Genomic DNA, 21,016 nt, shown 5'->3' on the forward strand with positions numbered 1-21,016 from the left:
CAGAAAAACAAAAACCCACGAGGGGGTAACAAAGGAGTACACAATAGCAAAACACGACAAATTGAAAACCAAAGACTCAAGAACTCAACTATAAACACTAAGACTAACCTGAACACTCAAAGACTAGATTTTAAAGTTTCTTACACAACAAGGCTTAGGACAGGGTAACAAGTACAACGAACCAGCACAAGACAATGAACACGAGGATGTTTTAAAGGGAGACAGACAAAGGATAATTAACAAGGGTCAGGTGCGGGTACTGAAACACTCAGGGAAGGTTAACGAGGAAACGAGATGGCGGGAAACACTGACGAGACACGAGAAAGCACATGGCTTTCTCACACAAAACCTAAGGCTATGCCATGACTCCGCTGCAAGACCAAAAATAAACATGACATGATAGCGGAATCATGACAAGCGACTAAAAAGGATTCTACGTTTTGTGAGCCCCGAAATGGGAACCTGCTCTTTATTGGCATTGTTTTTAAAGGAAGGCTTTATTTTGACATTTTAATATTAAATACAGCTGCAATCAGCGATAGGGGGCCAAGTCCCCGAAAGTGCCGCAAGCGCAGATCCGCTATTGCGCAGAACAAGAGCTGAAAAAGGCAGAAAGCGGAAAAACGGACAGGTTGAGAAGAATTGGTGAGAACAAAGCCACATTACAACAATAACCAAAGTTGCAGCTATGACAGCGCACAGCCACAAGAACACGTGAAAAATGGATATGTTTAAAAAATCACAACGATTCAAACCCATGAGGCATGCGCTTTATTAGGTTGACCCACTCAGTTGATATAGTGCACTTTGACTGCCGAGGACACCTTTTAGAGCTTAGACAAAACTAACTAAGAAATACAACATACAAGAGAAATAGAAGTGACAATGGATGCAAGAATATAATTTTGTATAGTTATGCACAACACGGTACATATGGTCAGAATAGTTTAATACGAGAAAGAGACAATGTCACAGGCACAGTCAACTTTGAAGAGGTATTTCTCAAAAATTTGCTCCAGAAATAAAACAAATCAGTTCGGCCATGTCTGTGCGGCTCGGTCCAAAGATCATACTAGCGGAGCTTGTATGAAAAAATAGACCACATTTGTAAAATGGAAAAAAAGGTTTTTCATATGATTTACAATAAGTTATGAACCAAATGTTATAAAACGACAAATGAGACATCAATGGAATTGGCATGGCCAGGAGAAATAATGACGTGTACCAAATATCATACAGTTCAAAAGATTTAACGATTGACAAATTTCAAAATGGTGGACAGGCCGATCATCCAATCGTGGCAGAATCATAATCATATGATCAGGAATGACACAAGGAATTCGTAGACACCAAAATCTCGATTTTCTGACATCCGTTTAAAAAGTTACGAGCCAAAGAGCCATTTTTCTAATATTTTTTTAAACTGCTGGTGGCGCGATAGAGTGAGTGTTAAAGACCCCATACATTACTGTTGAGGACCACCACTACGAGTGTGCTGCCATAGACTCCCATTGGGGAAGAATAATAATAACAACAGAAGCAGTAGAGGCCATAGCCCCTTCGGGGCTCGGCCCCTAGAAATATGATGTAATAAAAGATATGACATACTGTAATAAATAATCAGTTTTCAGCAATATTTAAACAGCAAAACAATTATGAAACAACTCGTCAGACCTGACATTTATGAAAATAATGATTGTGGTCCTACAGAGTTCAACCTGTCAGTAGAAATCAATGTTTATACTATTCTTCCCTAGAAATAAACCAGTGTAGTTTTACTAGGTTTTCTTGCTATTTCTGGATTCTCATAGAAAATAAATCACAAATCTTTTTTTCTGATCAAAGGCTAGTTTGAACTACGTGTTTAAAGGCAACTATTGAAACCACCGCTGGAGAAACAAGCATTTATTCAAATTTTTGTGTGTACTAGCCCCAGTTTTCCTCTATAAATGTTACTTCAAAACACATAAACAGACATTTTGCCAATGCCATGTCTCTATTAAACAAATGTGTAACACTTATAAAGATGAAATTACTAAATGTATAAACTATGGTCACAAAGCAATTGTACACAAGCTATGCATTCCTGTAGCATTACATTACCATCAGGGTTCAATTCCCAGGTAGTATCACACTTTCATTGGCCTAGGCCCGCCCAAGAGGCCTTATTACTGACAGGTAAAGCAACCAATCACGTTTTGTTTCTTGCAGCATCATGTTTTGAGGCGTGGAGTGTCCCCACAGTAACAGACCGGTGTACATTCACAAACGTGTCAAAGGTTAATTAAGCATTTAGTCGATCGTGATGAATTCATAGGGCGACCGATATGAACACAACAGCTTACGTCTTCGTTCAGATGTCTTCGTCCAGATGAACCGTTAAAGAACGTGCCACGCATGTATCCTGTAAATCCTGTAAAATTCAACCAATCAGAGGACGGCTTCGGACATGCTGTAGTGTTTACACAAAAGTGTGCCTTATGCATCAGACGTTCAGCCAATTTATAGCTTAAATGTATAGTATAGCTCATAAATGTAAGTCGCCAAAATGCATAAATGTACAAAGTACAATCTGGCCAGATCAAAAGGGACTGCAAAAGACCCCAGAAAAAGTAGAGCTCATAAAACCTAAAATGTTTACCCAAGGTTTTGAAAGATTTGGGCCACGATCAGGCAGATTAGCACCATCAGTTCAGCACCATTGTTGCGCTCCAGAAGAAGCCAGTCTGATGTGTAGCAGGGCAGCTTCAACAAATGTCACTTGCACATAAAAACCTTTGATCGCTAAGAGTTATAATCCTACAAAGGTTAGCGTCAAGGAGACATCACAGAATCTTCAAAGAGGTTACACAGAACCCGAGGCTGACTACAAGCAATCATGTTTTTCTCACTGTTAATAGTGTCTGCTCGTAAGTCTATCATTAGGAAAACATTGTATACTGGAAAAAGGTTTTACAACTAAAGAATGTAGGGTAAGTATTCATATACCTAAACCATATTCTAAACCAATTACTTGCCCTAAATAATATTTTCTATGTCTAAAAAAACTATTTTATAAAACTTAGCACAAATTATATATTTCTTGTTGAAGTAAGTCAGTTAATTTAAATAATATTTTTGATCCAAACAAAAAGATTATTTAAGTTTAAAAATATTTGTTTTCTCAAGTCAAATAAATACAGATTTAATCAAACGATTGTTTATTGATTGAAATATATGAGTTTAATAAAACATGATAGCATTAAGGAACGTTATTAGTTCATCCTAAAAAACACGCAAATCCTTTTCATATACATTACTTCCATACATCCACAATTTCAGTATTCAAGTATCAGATTTTTAACTTCTAAGAGCTGGCAAACATTGACCTTAGAAAACAACAGCCGTTATTGTACCTAAGTATGACGCCAATGTCTTTGGATACAGCTTGTGCATCTTTGATGACGAAGATTGCCAAGGTTTCCTGCTGAAGAATGTGTTAAGCCTCTTCCTTCTGACACCTGGACAATAATTTAAAAAGGAGAAAAGAATCTAAAATCTCTCAACACATGATTCGGTTTAGACACGATGTCACACACACACTTTCTCGACACAACATCCTCACAAAACGTTACACAATCTTAAAACGTTAACATTAATACTAATCCTGTGGGTTTATGATGGGAGAATTCACGAGTTTCAATCAGAGAGCGCGCTCACTGAACCAAACCCTCCGTTTCAGCAATGATGTTAACTAGCTGAAGTTGAAATTATAACAGATAACTTTAAAGGAACATAACATTTTTGAAAGTTTACTCACCTTCAAAAACGTATTCACGAATGACTGGGTGCGTCCATCTTGATCCACGGACCGTTAACTTAAAAAGCGAGGTCTTGTGACCGGACGAGGTTTGTGTTTAATGCGCATGCGCTGGTCTGTGTAACCTAGAAATTCTACATTCATTAAAACAAAAATTTCTTAGTTGAACTGTTAATTAAATATATTTATATTTAACAATGTTTAAAACTAAAAATAAGAATTTTAAGATGAACTGATAGACAACTTATTAATGGGATGAAGTACTGCTTGAAAACCTTTTTCAGTGTACAAGAAAGGTGTTCATAGATATAAATATAAAAAAACGTCTCGTAAGAGAACTCGGAATGTCTAGAACAATGTGGATAGACGAGACAAAAGCTAGAACAAAAAACCTAATCGTGACTGAAGGACAGTGGGGGGAGTATAATGATATGGGGCTGATTTGCGGCCTCAGGGTCTGGTCGGATTGGAGTCACAGAGGGACCAGTGCATTCCAGTATATACCAGGGGCAGAAAATCACAACGTCTGTTTGTGATCTGAATCTCAAAAGAATGATCCAAAACACAGCAGTAAATTACCATCAGAGTGCTTCAAACAAAAGAGATGCTGTATTTTAGAATGGCCGAATTAAATGTCCTGACCCCCTCCGTTTGAAATGCTCTGGCGTGATGTGAAGCAGGCCGTTCGGGAAAGACATCTTAAAAATGCGTATGAACCGAAACTATGCGCATGTGTTATCAGCAGAACCCCATGGCTTGATGTAACTGGCAATAAACGAGATTCCACTAAAATAAATGTTCACATGCTTTTTCCATCAATAATCTTGATTGTTTAAACCAATTATTCAATAAAGATGTGGCGCAGAAAACATTTACGCTTTGGAAGCCATTCATGCAGGCTGTTCCAAGACCATTATACAATACACAAACACAAATTGTACATTTTGCGCACACATACTGTTTACATATATTTAGACTTATTAGGAACGCACAAATGCGTTTTTTTATCGTTATTAACAACGAATTGCCTTCACACACTGCCTTTCTCATACTACAGTATAGACAACATGGCGATTGTTTTAAATTAAAAGCAATAAACATCAATGGCTGATACATTGGTGCTTCTCTACGTTATATGATTAAAACAATAATAATTCATATAAATAACTTGACCTTTTATCTCTTTCAGTTTTTCACGAGTACTACCATGCTCCCACCCTAGCCAATGGGAGCGCAGCAGAGTTAAATCGCATCAGCAGCAGTATACATTTAGGGGAACTGAACCTGACAGAAGCTGGACCAGCGTCCCTCCCAGAATCCTTCATTCTGTGCACACGAGCTCGGCCACTTCTCTGTCTCCTCCTCATGCTGGGCACATTGTGGGTGGGATACACACTCTACCAGTTCAGGAGGAGGTGAGCATCTTTCTCCATGACACACCTGCAGATACACACATACAACTGATGGGTGATTTAAAGAGTGACAGAAGCCTATTTTGACACCCCCATCTTTCCATTTTTTCCTGGCAGTCCATTTCTGCATGTGAAGATGAGAGAGATTCTGTCCGACTGTGCTCTGCCTATCTCAGTGCTTGTCTTCTCTTATGTGGGATCATACGTCTTCAACGACATTGCCTGTGAGTCATGTGATCACACTGTGTGTGTTTATGTTGCACATATGCTGACACTAACAGACATTACATTGAAGTGCCCCGGTATGTTATCACATCACACATAACGCAAGCTTTTAACTAGATTGAGCTGTTTTTCTCAGGTTTCCTGGTTATTTATAGCCACAAGCATTTTATCAGGTACAGTATATCACCTGTCAGTCTTTCTCATGTTGGATGTCTGTAAATCAAGGTACTGTAATTTATTAGGGCTTTTTACTAAATTAAACATCACAGTTACTGTTCTTCATACTTAAGATAAACCCTAAAAAACAGGGTTGTTACAACTATGGTTGGGTGAAATACGAGCGTAGTTTAAAACAACAGTTGGGTTTGTGCATATTTTAACCAATGGGTTGAAACAACCCAGCATCTTTACAGTGTAAGTATTAACCTTTGAAGCATTACTCATCCCTCACTGTTTGTAAGTGGTCGGACTTATCACGTGCTAATGATTCAAATACCATAGATTTACATTGAAGGACGGACCTTAGACATATCCAGCGACCGGTAAGCATTTCTGATGATCCCAACATAGGATATTCTAACATCCTACAAAAATCTCAGAATTTAGCAACTACAAAGCGCTCCCTAGCAACCACCCACAACCACTAGCATCATGGCTGTGAGTCACGCAATCACTTCTCATATTTTTATTTAGTTCAGTTTCTCCAAATCACTATAGTCCGTTTCATCGGACGCACACACCTCCGGCCAGTGTTTGGTTATAATATAGCAATTTATATTTAAGTATATTAATATTAAAGCGATAGTTCATCCAAAACATTTGATTCTGTCATCATTTACTCATCCTCTTGTCATTTCAAACCTGTATGACTTTTGAAATATGCTGTTAACTGGACCCCATTGACTTGCATTGGTTTTGGGTTCATACAGTACAATAGATGTGAACCGAGGCCAGTGCTCTTCGGTTACCAACTTTCTTCAAAATATCTTCTTTTGTGTTCTGCGGAAGATAGAAAACCATACATGTTTGAAATGACAAGAGGAAGAGTAAATGATGACAGAATTTTCTTTTTTGGGTGAAGTTTCTTTTAATATGTTATTGTGTTGAATTAAATAAAAACTACTCCACAGTTAATGATTCTTTATGGAGGTCTACTGGAAGGTTAATTTGGGCGACATAACATACGTTTATGTTGTTGCCGCTGAAACTGTCTATATATACGTTTTATCGAAGCAGAGGTTTTTTCCCCTATTATTAATATATATTTTTGCTTTGGCTGTGCTTTGATCTTTGGATAAAAAGGTATCTGCTAAAATACCTAAATGTGATCATGATCATTTATTAAAACAAGGGAACGTGACATGATCTTATTTATGCTATAATCTAAGCAGAGAAAAGCTATTTTAATGATACAATAGATTTATTATGGTAATCTTTAATGAAATATGGGATTATCTTCAATATGCCGAGATTCAACATTTGAGCTTCAATTTTAAATGACATGTCAATAGCATGAAAGGTTCAGTACTGAGAATCTGTTCAAATTTGGCCTAGTGCGTGTCCAGGAAAGCATGCCAAAATAAAACACCCCTACCAACACTTACACACACACACTGTACTCTCCTTTTTACTGCCAGCACGTTACAGCAATGCAAGTCACACCAGCTAACACTATATTATGCCTCCAACTTCTCTGTCATCAGCTCAGTGTGGGAGGATAACTTGATTTTATTTCTTACCTCAGGCTCTTTAAACGTTCACTCAGCGCTTCAGCACTGCAAAAAGGAGGCTCGTATTAAAAATTAGATCAAGTCTGAATCCCTCAAAAAATTGGTTGGGAAACGGTTGAAGACCTGTTGCATATGCAGATCTTCACAAGTCCGGTGTTGAGTGGGTTGAGTCACTGCAGCTTTGACTTGTGCTGAACACACTGTGACTCTGAGCTTGAGTATTACACGTTCTCTCTTCCAGTGCCGGTCTTTAACTTCAATGAAGGTCCAGTGTTTCGAGTGGCCCCGCTGGATAAGCTGACCGGAGCGAGTGTTCTGAGCGCAATGGGTCTGGGCTTTCTCCTGTTTGTCCTCATCTTCATCGACCAGAACATCGTCGTGTCCCTTACGAACGCACCTGAGAACAGGTTCATGTCATGTGAAATAAGCACACACTGGCAATGACAAAATATTGTCTGTCTACTTAATCTAATAATATTTGGTATTGTTTACTTCTAGAATTTAAATTTTTCCTCAAAGAATTATAAGCTTACAACCTCCCTTCTGGAGCTATTATAGTGTTTTTATGATTGTTTTAATTCATATTTTGAATTAGATTAAATTTGCATATTTTTTGTTAAAAGAATTTCACTTTTATTTTGGCAAATTTGTTGCTTTTTGTCATTGATTTTTTTATATTGCTGTATAAGAATAATGTATTTTATTTAAATTATTACGTTAACATTTGTCATTTTCCATAAACTATTTAGGTCGATATTTGATTTGATTTCAATGAACAGAAATCTTTTAATAGTTTTAGTTTTCGTAAACGATATAACCTCACCTGACAAAAACTGATGCTCTTACCAGACACAGTGCTATACAGCAACAACGATAAATCATACAGTATCTAAGATGTGTTTACACTGACAGCAATTTATAACAAGATATGCAAATGAGCTGCACGACACACAGACTTGGCAGACAGCTACCTGTCACCGATACGGTTAAATACTGCGATCGAACAGCAACCTTCAGTAATTCAACTGCGGATCCAAACAGGGCTCACGACAAGACATTTTGTCAGTTGGTTTCCATCACTGTCACGTTACGTCGGGTAGCCCCACCCACAGATAAACCCTATTGGTCCTTCTTCACCTTCTTGTATATTACCCATCAAATACGTTCGAAATGGCTGCGATTTGCTAGCTTTGCACAGTATTTCGCCTTCAGAAATTGCTTTGTGCCTGGATAGGACACTGGGTCGGAGTGTGTGTAATGGCCTTGGTCATGAATGTGTCTGTGCCATAGGTTACTGAAGGGCACAGCGTATCACTGGGACTTGACTCTGTCTGGCTTGATTAATATTTTGATGTCTGTGCTGGGGTTGCCGTGGATGCATGCCGCGTTCCCTCACTCCACCCTGCACGTCAGACAGCTGGCCATCGTGGAAGAGAGGGTGGAAGGTGGACACCTTTACGAGACGTGAGAACACCACAGCACACCATCACAAATGATAACGTGAAGCAAATAACAGTAGATATTGTCACAGCACCATTGCTTTTAAATGATGTCTCTATGTGTGTGTCCGTAGTATAGTGAGTGTGAAGGAGACGCGGGTGACCTCACTCGTGGCCAACATCTTGATAGGTGTGAGTGTATTTCTGCTGCCGGTCCCCTTGCAGTGGATCCCAAAGCCTGTGCTGTACGGCCTCTTCCTGTACATCGCTCTCACCTCCATCGAAGGCAATCAAATGTGCGATCGTATGGCCCTGCTACTCAAAGAACAAGTGAGTGTGTGTCTGCGCGTTTATGAAAACAAAGGCAAATAGAAGTCATTGGTGTTTTTTGAATAAGGACACAGAAGCCAGATGCACTGTACAAATAAAGCAACAGAGCGCCCTCTACTTGTCATGGACAGAAATGTTACTGTGATGCATTTTGGTAGTTTTGTTTGTCTGCGTGGTGGGAAAATTGAATTGAAGTCATTCATTTTGTTTCTCTTGTTGCTCAAAATCTCTCTCTCTCTCTTATTTTCCCAGACGTCATACCCACCTACTCACTACATCCGCAAGGTGCCACAGAGGAAAATCCATTATTTCACTTTCCTTCAGATGGTACAGCTGCTTTTACTGTGTGCATTTGGGATGTACCCTCTACCGTACATGAAGATGATCTTTCCTCTCCTGATGTTTATCCTCATACCCATCAGGTGAGACTTGAAACGCTTTTAAAACTACCTGGACATGTTCACAGTTAGGTGTATTGCTGTACTGTGTACTGTAATTGATATGTGTTGGGGCAGACACTACTATAACCCATTAAAATGTTTTTCTTAATCAGTTTTTGAAGAGTTTGTTTCCAAAATGAGATTAAAAAATTTTCATTCACTTTTTTTATTTTTTTATTGTGCATTGCAATGAATATAAATCAAACTGCACTTGGTTTGTTTAGGTTTAAGCCATATTAACTCAAAACAAAAACAGCTAACTAACAATACACAATAAAAACATGATAAATAATAAAAAACATGATTTTGGATCTCATTTTGGAACCAAACTCTTCATTTATATCTTGATGTCAAGAACAAATACCTGAACTGTGTTTAATATTTAACTAATATTATTATATCATGTTAGCCACGAAGCCATGGTTCAGTTTTTCTAGACAATTTTGTTTTATTTTATTAAACCTAAAACAATATTAAATGAGGTTTTTGCTTAGAGAATTAAGCAATGAGAAAAGAAACAATAACATAATTCAAGATATATTTTTCAACTTTGCTTATTTATTAACACCAGAGAAACGGTAACATTTTTCAGACTTTTGTGGCGGATAAAACATTCAAATCATATATTAGTATCAATAAAACATATATAGATTTGAAGATGGCCTTGTTTTAGTGGGTCAAAAAGCAACCACTTAGCAACACCCTAACAACGCAGCATCCATTGAAAACTGCAAAGCAACATGCGTGATCACTCTGTGACTCATAGAAATGACCTGGCAACCACTCACAACGCTAGCTTTGTGGGGGTCACTTTTCCATTTTCTCCAGATGCATTTTATTATGTTAACAAACCTGTAATTGTACCTCTATCGCAGGAACTGTCTATTGCCCAGGATCATTGAGGCTAAGTACCTGGACATTATGGATGCACAGCGCATGTAAATGCATGCGCACTCAGCCTCTGAGCAAAGGACTCTGGGAATTGTATTTCTGAAATGCAAAACTCTGGGAGGAAAAAACAACTTATTCTAGTGATTAACAGCAGGCATTCTGGTGAACCACTGAACGAGTAAGAGAGAGCTTAGAAAAGAAGGATATTTGGAAGAGAGAGAGAGAGAGAGATAAATAGGGGAAGGAGACGCCTGTTCACCGAGTAGAAAGACAGACCGCTGTCTGACTGTTGACCTTGGTCAGTCACTGCTTGTCATAATCTGAATTCTACGCCAAAGTCGCTCTCTCTCTTTCTCTGGTCTATTATGATGCATTCACGCATCGCGATATGGATAAAACACGAATGTGACGTAAGACACCATCACACATACTCTCAAAAATTGTGTTATAGCGAAATTACACCAGAGTTTACTCCATCAGATCATAGTGTTCTTAACACGACTGGTTTTTCAACACGAGACTGAAGCTCATCTTCAGAGACTGTAGCAATACCTCTTAATGCTGAATCTGAACACGCACTAAGAGCGTGTCTCTCGTTCACAACCTCTCATGTGGTCAAGTTAAAAAGCTGTTTCTCATAGATTTTCCAGTGCAGTTTGGTACATATCAGCGACGAAGAGTAATAAAGAAGTGAGCATGGACCAAAAGAATACACTCGCATTATTAGGAAACTGTGTCTCATAGCAATACAGCGGATTATTAGAGGCTATCAATATTTTCTATCGAGAGAGTTTTCTTTTGAGGTTAAAGACTTCTAGTTTGGATACCCACTGATGTGTTGAGAATGTATTATAAGCGCTGGTGTTTCAGGGAGAAGGAGAAATATAAGCAGCATTTCTGTGGACCTTACTCACTGCTGAATGACATTTAAGCTTTGCACATCAACAGGACACCAAGACTTTGTTCCCTGCCCAGTCACACACACGCACACACACACACACACACACACAGGCATGAATACAAACTACACTTAAAAGAAAGGCACTTACCGTCATGACCGTCAATTACAATATATTCAAAACAGAGAAGGCATGCCTTTTATGAGACATCAAAACTGATTTCAAGTACTATTATGTAAATTTATTGTGTTATTTAAAACAACTAGAAAGAAATAGTCATTTATATTATACCCCTTCATTATAGCCGTTCTCAAATCATTTCTAAATGAAACCTTGTTGTCAATACGTGTAGAATTGAGAAACCCCACAAAGTGAGGTATAGAATTGGAGCTTATAGACTATTTGGACCAAAACAAGTGACATTTCCAGAGAGACGGAAGTCGATCGACGGGTAAACGTTGAAGAAGATATAAATGTAGACGCACAAAAAGACGAATCGTATGAGCACTTGTGCACTTAATCATAGGCAATACGAGATTAGAGAAAGCACAGAACCAGACCGGACTGATATTGGTCAGGAGATTTAAGCTTCAGAGTGAGAGAGAGATAAAAAATACAAAAAAAAATTAATTTGTTCAAAAAAAGTTCATTTTCTCTCGCATCATTTGCATATTCAGCATTCCCATTTCTCTCTCTATCCTCCCTGTAACAGTATCATAGTTATTCTCCTTGAATCCTGACCTCTAGTGTTTCAGTGATCCTATTTGTCATTGGACATCTCTCAGTATTTACTGTAATATTGAAGTATTCAACTTTAATTTGTGATTTCTCACACCTGGGTGGGATATATTGACGAGTTCTGTTCTGTTCTGTGCTGTTTGAATATTGTTTTGGATTTTTTGTTTCCTAATCTTGAATGTATAATGTGTAGATTTTTATATAGCACATAAAAATACATTGTCAAATTGATTTTTTGTCTAACAGATAAGCTAAATTTGTAAACTGCAATATGTAAAAACTAAGGTTATAAGAGACATGTTTATTGGAAGGATTGTGTGGGTTTAATAGGGGTATGCTATACACTGAAATCTAGGTCATTTCAAGCTGATTGCCAAATAAAGAGATATATTGATACCCATTAGTTTCTGCTGTCCTTTATCTCTCCCTATAGACCCTATCGCAAGACGTAAACAATGCTGGTCCAGAAAGAACTTCTGTTTTTTAGCACTACTCAAACAATATACAACATATCATTTATAAGAGAATTATAGCCAAATCAAAATGTCAAATGAATATATTTAAGATTGAATTATGTATGTAAGATATTTTTATGTACGGAAAATTATTTAAAAAAATAAGAATTAAGTGCTACTGGACCACAGCACTATAGTTCAGAAACACTTACTGTTTATGTTTCTCTTGTTATATATTTTTTTTATCTAACTTTAATTAAGCCTTAAATATGTTTCTTTAACATTTTAATAAGTTCTGTGTGTTGTATCTTGTTGGACCGTTTGTGTCAAACAACTGAAACAGGAAGTGCTGGTAGGCCAGTGTTATTTATGTCTGGCAAAATGGTCTGTACAGCCTATGAATGAAGCAGTTGAGTTTGTATTTTTATGCATTTTTGTCACCTAAAATTATTAATAAACGCCCTAAATAAATAAGTGCCATAAAGGCAACCTCTGAATATAACATGCAAAGCTTTACCTAGAGGTGGTTAAATGTTATAATTAAAGTGTAATGTGGTTTTACAATTCTGAGGTAACATTGGATTGTAAATACATCAAGTATATACTATTTATGAGAGCTATATTTGTTTAGGCAACTATAATCGATAGCAAAATACTATTTGTTTTACCAAAACTCTTGGCATATTGATCTATGGTTGATCTGTAGTGGTCTTGCTACAAATAAAGTAGTCAAATGTTTACTATGAAACAACGTTTCACACAAATGTCTTATGGAAAATTATATTATCACAAAGATGATGTAAATAGCTACTGTATAGGCTGCCGCTCCCCACTAGTGCTCACGTTAAGCATAAAGATTACAAACAGCCATATAGTTCTGTATTTCTCCACACAATGCTCTGCTGCTATTGGCTGCATCAGCACACGCCCGCTCTGATAACACTGGCGATTATCTGCCGACTGACTGTATTATCACCATCATACCATAATGTTTCACTGCCCGGGTCTATAATGTAAGTCAGTGCGCTTCTCCCTGATCTCAAGCCTGTTGGTTGTGTGATGAAGTGGGTTGAGATAGCAGTGATCAGCAGCAGATCTCTCCTCCTCTCTGTGTCCGTGTCAGGAAAACACGCGCGTCTGCTCCAGTGGACGAGACACGTGTGTGACAGAGGCGCAAGGCATCACTTCACAATGGCTGAAGAAGCCAAAAAACTAGCAGCCTACGCTGCCGTCGACAACCACATAAAGGTAAGATGTGCATTTGTCATTAGTTTATGTAACCGCGTCTGTTACTAAATATTCTCGTGTCGCTCGCTTTGTGACGTAAGCAGTTTAGGGATGCTAGTTAGCTGGACACAGTTACTACACGATACCTTTATAAGAAACTTCGCTAGCATACGGTGTTAGTGTAGCTCGTGTCAAAGTAGCTTGGACTCCTGTCCCGTGTTAGCATATCGTAAGCTAGGTGATAAAAAGGATGTCGAAGGTGCTCAAATTAAACATTAGGCGATTAGCACGTCTACAAATAGCTATGCGCGGACTTCTTGGGTCAGCAAAGGTGGCTGTGTGTAAAACTAAAACATCACTAATAGTTACGTTGCTTTTACTTTGCACACTATCACAATGCAGTAAGTTTGTGTGCATACACACAAGCGTCACGTGTTAACTGATGTCATGTGTCCACCACAGTAACATTTGTTTATTCTGTGATTGAAAAAACACTGTATTTTTAAAAAGTAAAATGACGCACTTTTTTTGCTAAGGCTAGCATCGTATGTACTGTAAATACTACAAACATGTCACCCCTTTATTTGAGTGAATTGACACAATTTCAGCTTGATTAAAAAATGAAGAAATACATTTTGACATCACGTGATTCATTTTTTTAAGCTGACTGTTGTCTCATTGGTAACCAGGTGTAGGCTACTTCTTAAAGGGACAGTTCACCCCAAAATAAAGAGAAGATATTTTGAAGAATGCAAACCGTTCTGGGGCACTTTTAACTACCATTGTATTTCTTCCTACGGTTGTAGTCGATGATGGCCAAGAACGGTTGGGTTACAAGCATTCTTCCAGAATAACTTTCTCTGTTTTCATCAGAAGGACAAAGAAATAGTTCCCTTTCAAGACAGGTCTCTCAACATTGCGTGAAACGCTAGGGGACTCCTCTTCTCTAAACCTTACTAAAACCTTATTGAATAACGCCAGTAGAAATGAAAATGTAACTGGCCAATGTGGTCCAAGACGGCGCTTAGGGGCGTGGTAGCCACCCCTATATATATTACACTGTCTGGACCACATTACATCAGTTTCTCATTCACTTACCTTCGCGTGCTGTTGAGGATGCACTCAGGAGAAGAGGAATAACCAAGATGCTTCTACTCGTGTGTTCCAGCATGCCCGTGTGTGCGAGGGCCATCGACCCACTGGACACGCATGCTCACTGCATACTCTGCCCGGGTCTGGCCCATGCAGAGGCGGCTCTCTGAGATTTATTAAGGCAGCATCCCGCAGCCACCAGCGAGCCGCTGTCGGGACTGCTGCCCCTCCCCCCAGGGAAATGAAGTGCCTGATCGGCATCAGCACCGATCTTCTTCTCTGATTAGAGTCCTGTTTGGAGCGTCAGGTCTGAGTCCGAGTGGGAGCGAGCTGAGTGGGATGCCCCAATGCGCTTCACGTAGAGCTCTTCTGTGTCCTCACCTAGGCTGTACGAGACCTCAGCTTCGAGGGACTACCCCGAGGAGTCTGTGGGAAGTATGTTGGCAACCTGGTTTCTGCAACCGCCACGTCGCCCTAAAGAAACGTGCGCCCCTTTCTTGACGTTCATGAGCAGGTCGTGGCGCGCTTCAGGATTAGCCATCTTCGCCTTGGTGGAAGGGGCGGAAGCCCGGGGCTATGCGCACATTTCTCCCGTCGAGCAGGCGACCGCACAACCCCTGTGCCGTCCTCGTCTTCACTGCGGTCCGAGGCTGGGGTGACTGCCCACATAGCGGAGAAGGCGTATTCCGCCTCTGGTGAGGCTGCCTCAGCTCTACACTAATTCAGCAGTTCTATCACAATGAGCAAACCCTTTCCCATAGGTTTTGCCTTGTGTACATGCTGTAATATTCAACCGTTTCTCATACAATGAGCAGACCCTCCCTAAGGTTTTGCCTTGTATATATGCTGTGCATGTCAGCCGTTTTCTCACACAATGAGCGGACCAACCCCTAGGTTTTGTCGTGTGTATATGCTGTGTAATTCAGCCATTTTTCACACAAGGAGCAGACCCTCACTTAGGTTTTGCCTTGTTTATATATGCTGTGTAGTTCTGACGTTTCTCGCACTATGAACCGATTCTCGAACACGAGAAATTAATTTTTCACGTGAGTAGGCCCCTATTGTAATGGCGGCATGACGTGTCAGCACATGTTGTTCAAAATGGCGACGAGCCTTTTCACGCACTTGCTACATGCATTTGTGAGGTGTCCCCTGTGGAACTGCGTTACCGGAAATGATGCATTTTGCCTGAACATAGACCATTTCTGATGGATCCCGCTTGCGCGGCATGCGATGGGCCTAATGCTTGTGCATGCGGCTACGCTGATTGTCTGAGGTTTGTTTTGGTAAATTTTTGATAAACTGTTCCTTTAACCTTATAGTTTTCACGCAGATTGTTTAGATTATCATACAATTTTATCAAACATTTTGAATATCATTAGAAAAGTATCTTAATAAATCAAGTCATCATGGGATATCAGTTTAAATGAAAGAAATAATGGTAGAATCTGTTACGTTTTAATAAAAATGGAAGCCTGGAACAGTTTGTGTTTGTCATTTGGATGGCAATTGATTGAATCACACAAGGGTCAATTGAATCATTTTTTACTTGAACCACTGGTACAGGCTGGACTAGTGAGATCTGACCATTTTTTTCTTTCTTCTCATACACAGAACAATCAGGTAGTTGGGGTGGGCAGTGGCTCAACTATTGTCTATGCTGTGGACAGACTGGGTAAGACATACAGTATGAAATAATACTACTAAGTCATGCACAACCCCTTAAAGCTCTCACCTATGACAATCACTAATAAATAACATCATCCATCTAGCTGAAAAGGTAAGGCAGGAAAAGCTGAACATTGTGTGTGTTCCCACATCATTTCAGGTCAGTATAAACCAACTGTGTGGACTTAAATAAACTAATAATGGATTTTAGAACTTGAGCTAACCCTCTTATTTCAACCCTGTGGATTTAGGCCCGTCAGCTAATTCTGCAACACGGTCTCACTCTGTCAGATTTAGACAGACATCCCGAGGTGAGTTGACCAATGAATGGGTTTAGGGTTGGGTTGAGGTACATGATTACCCAATGCAACTTATTAGAAAAACATAGTATTTGTGGAAGAATGACAACAAGTGTTTTAACAAGAGCATCTCACCATTTAAACCACCTTCTGTAGACTTCTGTATGTGTTTTGTTCGTTTTCTAGCTGGATGTTGCGATTGACGGCGCTGATGAAGTGGATGCTGATTTGACTCTGATAAAGGGAGGAGGGTGAGTGAGATTACTGATTTGTTGACCATAAGCTTCAATGACTAAAGATTAAGTCAACTTTGGGTTATGTATTGATATTCCATTTTTTGTCTTCAAACTGGAGTCTATACATAGATGATATAGTATGCTGTATACATTATTATTATTAAAACATTTTGATCTCAAATGTAAATCATCTTTTTGTTTTTTACAATAGGGGATGCTTGGCCCAGGAGAAGATCGTGGCTGGTTGTGCCAAACATTTCATTGTCATAGCAGACTATAGGTGATGCTTAAATCAGTGTTTGTTTAGCATGCTGTAATTTCTATTAAACATTTCTCCTCCATATCAGTGATGTTAAGTCATCTTTTAGATAAACCTATTGCTGTAATGGTGATGTAATTTGTAATTATGTCGCGTGTGGGCAGAAAGGACTCTAAGGCCTTAGGCCAGCAGTGGAAGAAAGGTGTGCCAGTGGAGGTTATTCCCATGGCGTATGTGCCCGTGTCCAGAGCCATTGCCAGCAGGTTCGGAGGAGAAGCTGTGCTTAGGATGGCTGTCAGTAAAGCGGTATGGCGGTCTAGATTTATATCTCTGTCCTTTTTAATGCATGTTCACTCTCACCAGGATGCCCTAGATTTACATGATAAATTGCACACAGACTTGTGTCAATCCAAATCTGTATGACTGCAAATTTATGAACAATATTCTGATCACCTAATGTAAATGAGGACTGGCTAACTCAACAAGGGCAATAAATGATCATAGAATTCGTAGAATTGATCCTCTGCTGCAAGATTGTGGTCTAGTCAGTAACAATTTCACAATATCTGACCTTAGGGTCCCGTGGTTACTGATAATAGTAACTTCATTGTGGATTGGAAGTTTGAGAATCCTCAGAACTGGAAAGAAGTCAACACGGCCATCAAGATGATCCCAGGTCAGTAGAGATAAATGGAAAATGGAAAAAAACAAATCTGTAATGTGCATTCTGCTCTGTTCTGTCTTATATATCGGTGCACGTGTATTAAAAGCCTATCTCTGATGTCTTTCTCTGATATTAAGGTGTGGTTGAGACTGGCTTGTTTGTGGGGATGGCTGAGAGGGTCTACTTTGGAATGGAGGATGGGAGTGTGAAGGTCAGAGACCCTCCTGTCAACTAAGAAGAAACTTTCTCTGCTTATATGACAGACCAGCCTGCACACCTCAAGTGCCGTTTAGATACACAGTCCCTGGCAGCTCTTTCTCTATGGTTTTACGGTACACAAACCACCACTGTCTTGTAAGATTCATCTGGTCAGGACACTTCCCATAATCTTACAGTGGTGTGTACATGAAATGTGGCATTTTACGCTCAAGTGCCACATTAGCTGGATCATTTTTCTCTGATACCAAGCCTGGCTATAGTGAGTCTGTGGTGATGTTCTTCTGTACTGCTCTATGTAGTCATTCTGTACCATGAAAGTTGTCTTGCATGGATGTACTATGAATATTATATGTATTGCATCTATGCCTCTTTGTCTTAAAGCATAGATTCAGTAAAGCTGCTGCTGGCCTTAAAAATGCATGCCTTTAAATGTCTGATAGTAGAGCTCTCACAATCACCTAAGTCTGTTCTAGGAGGTTCTTCAACGTTATTGTAATCATTGAGTCTGGCTTGTTTTGGTATGTATTGTAAGATCTCCTCGGGTGACCCAAAATGAGACCTCCGATGTTTCTTTTGGCCTTCACCCTTACACAATGGTTAGTTTTGTTCAGCTGTCAAACATTGCGGAGCATTCAGTATCTGAACAAACTACACTATTTGGAGGGATGAATCGCTACTCTGCTGTAGGTTTTGATTTTGTGTAATTTGTGCCTTAATGGAGAATGAAAAGTGTGTTTGCGGCTCAACAGAACTCGAGCAGGTTATTTTTTTCAATTTTTTGTCACTGCAAGCTGTGGGTGCTGTAATACTTTAAAAACCAGCTTATTGTTTGACTCACTTCTACCCAATTTTACTGTGATGCTAAATGGAAATTTAAAATGTTGTATTCTTGATTCTGAATTCAATATTAAAACAGGACCAAACAATGAATTGACTTATTTTTTGTTTTCTTTGTCGAAAATGTTATTAAAGTAATATTGGTTAAGGATCGTTAAAGGAGTAGTTCACCATTTGCACGCCCTCTTCAAAACCTGTATGACTTACTTTCTTCCAGAGAACGCAAAAGAAGATATGTTGAAAAATGTTGGTAACAGAACCGCACAGCCCCTCCCTTTCACTTCTATTGTAACCAATGCAGGTGTACGGGGAGCTGTTACCAACATTCTTCAAAATATCTTCTGCGCAAGGAAGAAAGTCATACAGGTTTGAAAAGAGGGTGAGTAAACGATGACAGAATTGAACTACCGTCTAGGATGTTTATTGAAAAATAAGTTTACTAGACCACAAGGGGGCGCCCTACTCACCGGATATGCGTCAATCTTCATAGATACTAAAGATATTGTAGTAAATATGACTAGCAGTACCTCGAATAACTCGACCCGTGCTTTTAACATTTTGAATGCAGTAAAATTACAGTAGTTTAGCATAGTGGTTTTTAGTTCATTGCTGTAAATAGGAGAGTTGCACAAACTGAGCTCTTTAGTAGCTAAACGGCCGGAAATGGAAATGTCAACGTAATCTCGCTGCCTGCAAACAAACGGCCACGTCGTAAGTTCCATCCGTGTACTTTTTACCCGACCCGACGTGAAGTTATGTCCACCATAGAAGCCATAGGCGCACTCATCGTGATTGACAGCCCGTCGGACCAAAGGGTGAACAAACTTCTTTCGCGGCCTCCGTAAACCTACCAATGAAACAACTCCGAGTCATTACCGCAATTTTATTGGGTGAAGTTATGAAAAATATCATTTAGGAGGCGGGACCTACCCGCCTTGCTTGTGCTCGAACACGTCTTTGTTCCCGCCTTCGTATCTGAGTGACAAGGGCAGCGCCCAATGACACGAAGCGCCTTGTGGGCCGACCACGTCAACAGACTGTGCTGTGAAAGACAGCTGGAACACGCAATCGAAATCTGCTTAGTACACGAGCCGCGAAGACTGACAGGTGCTCGCGTCTATCAGCGCGACCTGCATGGATTTACACGCGCGAGCTGCTCATGCGCAGCCAATAGGCGTTTGGATATGGGGCGGGGCTTGACGTTTCCACGACACGGCCAACGTCAAGTATAAAGGGAATAACATGGTGCTGTTGAGTGCGTGTTTACGTTAAGAGAGGAGAACAGGATAATATTAGATAGCTTACGAATTTACTTGCACGAAGCCTTTTATAGTCTAGTTTTTAAAATTCACCCCTCCTTTTGGTATGTGATTGCCTAACTCCTCATGTGCCACTTGTCCCAATGGAAAGGGGGTTTCAGTTTGGCATATCGCTGCTTCTGTTGCTTGTTTTGAGAACGTTAACAGCCACGCAAAGTCAGTCTCTCTCGGAGAGGGAACTCGAAGCGGCCCCGACGCCAGATACAAAGGGGGCAGAATATGCTGCCGTTATGGAGCGGGCACTGGACAGTGTCGGAGGAGCCCCTGGCATCGGAGAAGTGACCGTAGAGGACGACGACTACGTCTCGACCGGAGACAGCGAGGAACCGTCTGGAGACAGCGACACAAACTTCTCTCAACGCAGGAGGTACGAAACGTTTCTTACTTTTTTGTTCGGGCGTGACACTGTGAGGATGTCACGCTGCTTTCTGCGTATTATTCAACTTCGGTGAAGTTTGCGTGCTGCTCGGCGCGCGGATGTTTCCGGCTCCGGCCGCGATCTCAAACCCTTAGTATCGGATAAATCGTCTTGACAGTTGCTTATGTTTGCGATTGGGAATTTCTAATGGAGGCTGTACCTTACCTGCAGTACATTTTGATTACCTCCGTTCTTTCATTCATATAAGCACAAGTTCGGTATTTTTCTTTCAATGTCTGAATGAACGAATGACTGACCTTTTAGAAACAGCAGTTTGACAGATTAAGTGCAGAACACTTATGTCCCCTGTCGCACTTTTGGGGAGCGCCTTATTTACTCAACTAGCACCTGACGTGCGTCCGTGGAAAGACTGGTGTAAATAGTTGTACTTCCTTATATCGTCTTAACGAACTATCGTTA

The 21,016-nt window shown here is 39.9% G+C and overlaps 3 protein-coding genes across 4 annotated transcripts in view; all 3 read left to right on the top strand.

Annotated features, from left to right (window-relative positions):
• The window catches only part of slc4a11 (solute carrier family 4 member 11), a 47,760-nt gene extending 35,457 nt beyond the window's left edge, over window positions 1-12,303 (top strand). Inside the window, exons 14-20 of the mRNA XM_079472629.1 lie at window positions 4,989-5,214; window positions 5,329-5,435; window positions 7,408-7,573; window positions 8,457-8,630; window positions 8,740-8,935; window positions 9,188-9,357; window positions 10,251-12,303. Of these exons, the coding sequence (XP_079328755.1) occupies window positions 4,989-5,214; window positions 5,329-5,435; window positions 7,408-7,573; window positions 8,457-8,630; window positions 8,740-8,935; window positions 9,188-9,357; window positions 10,251-10,317 (1,106 nt within the window). The 3' untranslated portion in view covers window positions 10,318-12,303. The remainder of the gene's footprint in view (window positions 1-4,988; window positions 5,215-5,328; window positions 5,436-7,407; window positions 7,574-8,456; window positions 8,631-8,739; window positions 8,936-9,187; window positions 9,358-10,250) is intronic.
• A 956-nt stretch (window positions 12,304-13,259) lies between these two features.
• rpia (ribose 5-phosphate isomerase A (ribose 5-phosphate epimerase)) lies at window positions 13,260-18,952 on the top strand. Of its 2 annotated transcripts, XM_079473489.1 has the most exons (10): window positions 13,260-13,371; window positions 13,482-13,606; window positions 16,292-16,352; window positions 16,450-16,505; window positions 16,597-16,656; window positions 16,831-16,895; window positions 17,092-17,160; window positions 17,304-17,445; window positions 17,716-17,815; window positions 17,941-18,952. In XM_079473489.1, the coding sequence occupies exons 2-10, from the start codon at window positions 13,550-13,552 to the stop codon at window positions 18,036-18,038; spliced, it is 708 nt and encodes a 235-aa protein (XP_079329615.1). In that variant the 5' UTR covers window positions 13,260-13,371; window positions 13,482-13,549; the 3' UTR covers window positions 18,039-18,952. The 2 variants fall into 2 exon arrangements, with proteins under 2 accessions (XP_079329615.1, XP_079329614.1); XM_079473488.1 differs by having other exon boundaries at window positions 13,260-13,606.
• eif2ak3 (eukaryotic translation initiation factor 2-alpha kinase 3) overlaps window positions 18,952-21,016 on the top strand; it is a 28,320-nt gene continuing 26,255 nt past the window's right edge. The window contains exon 1 of the mRNA XM_079473486.1: window positions 18,952-20,545. Coding sequence (XP_079329612.1) covers window positions 20,262-20,545 — 284 coding nt within the window. The 5' untranslated portion in view covers window positions 18,952-20,261. The remainder of the gene's footprint in view (window positions 20,546-21,016) is intronic.

This window comes from Barbatula barbatula, assembly GCF_947034865.1.
Source record: "Barbatula barbatula genome assembly, chromosome: 14".
NCBI classification, from domain to species: Eukaryota; Metazoa; Chordata; class Actinopteri; order Cypriniformes; family Nemacheilidae; genus Barbatula; species Barbatula barbatula.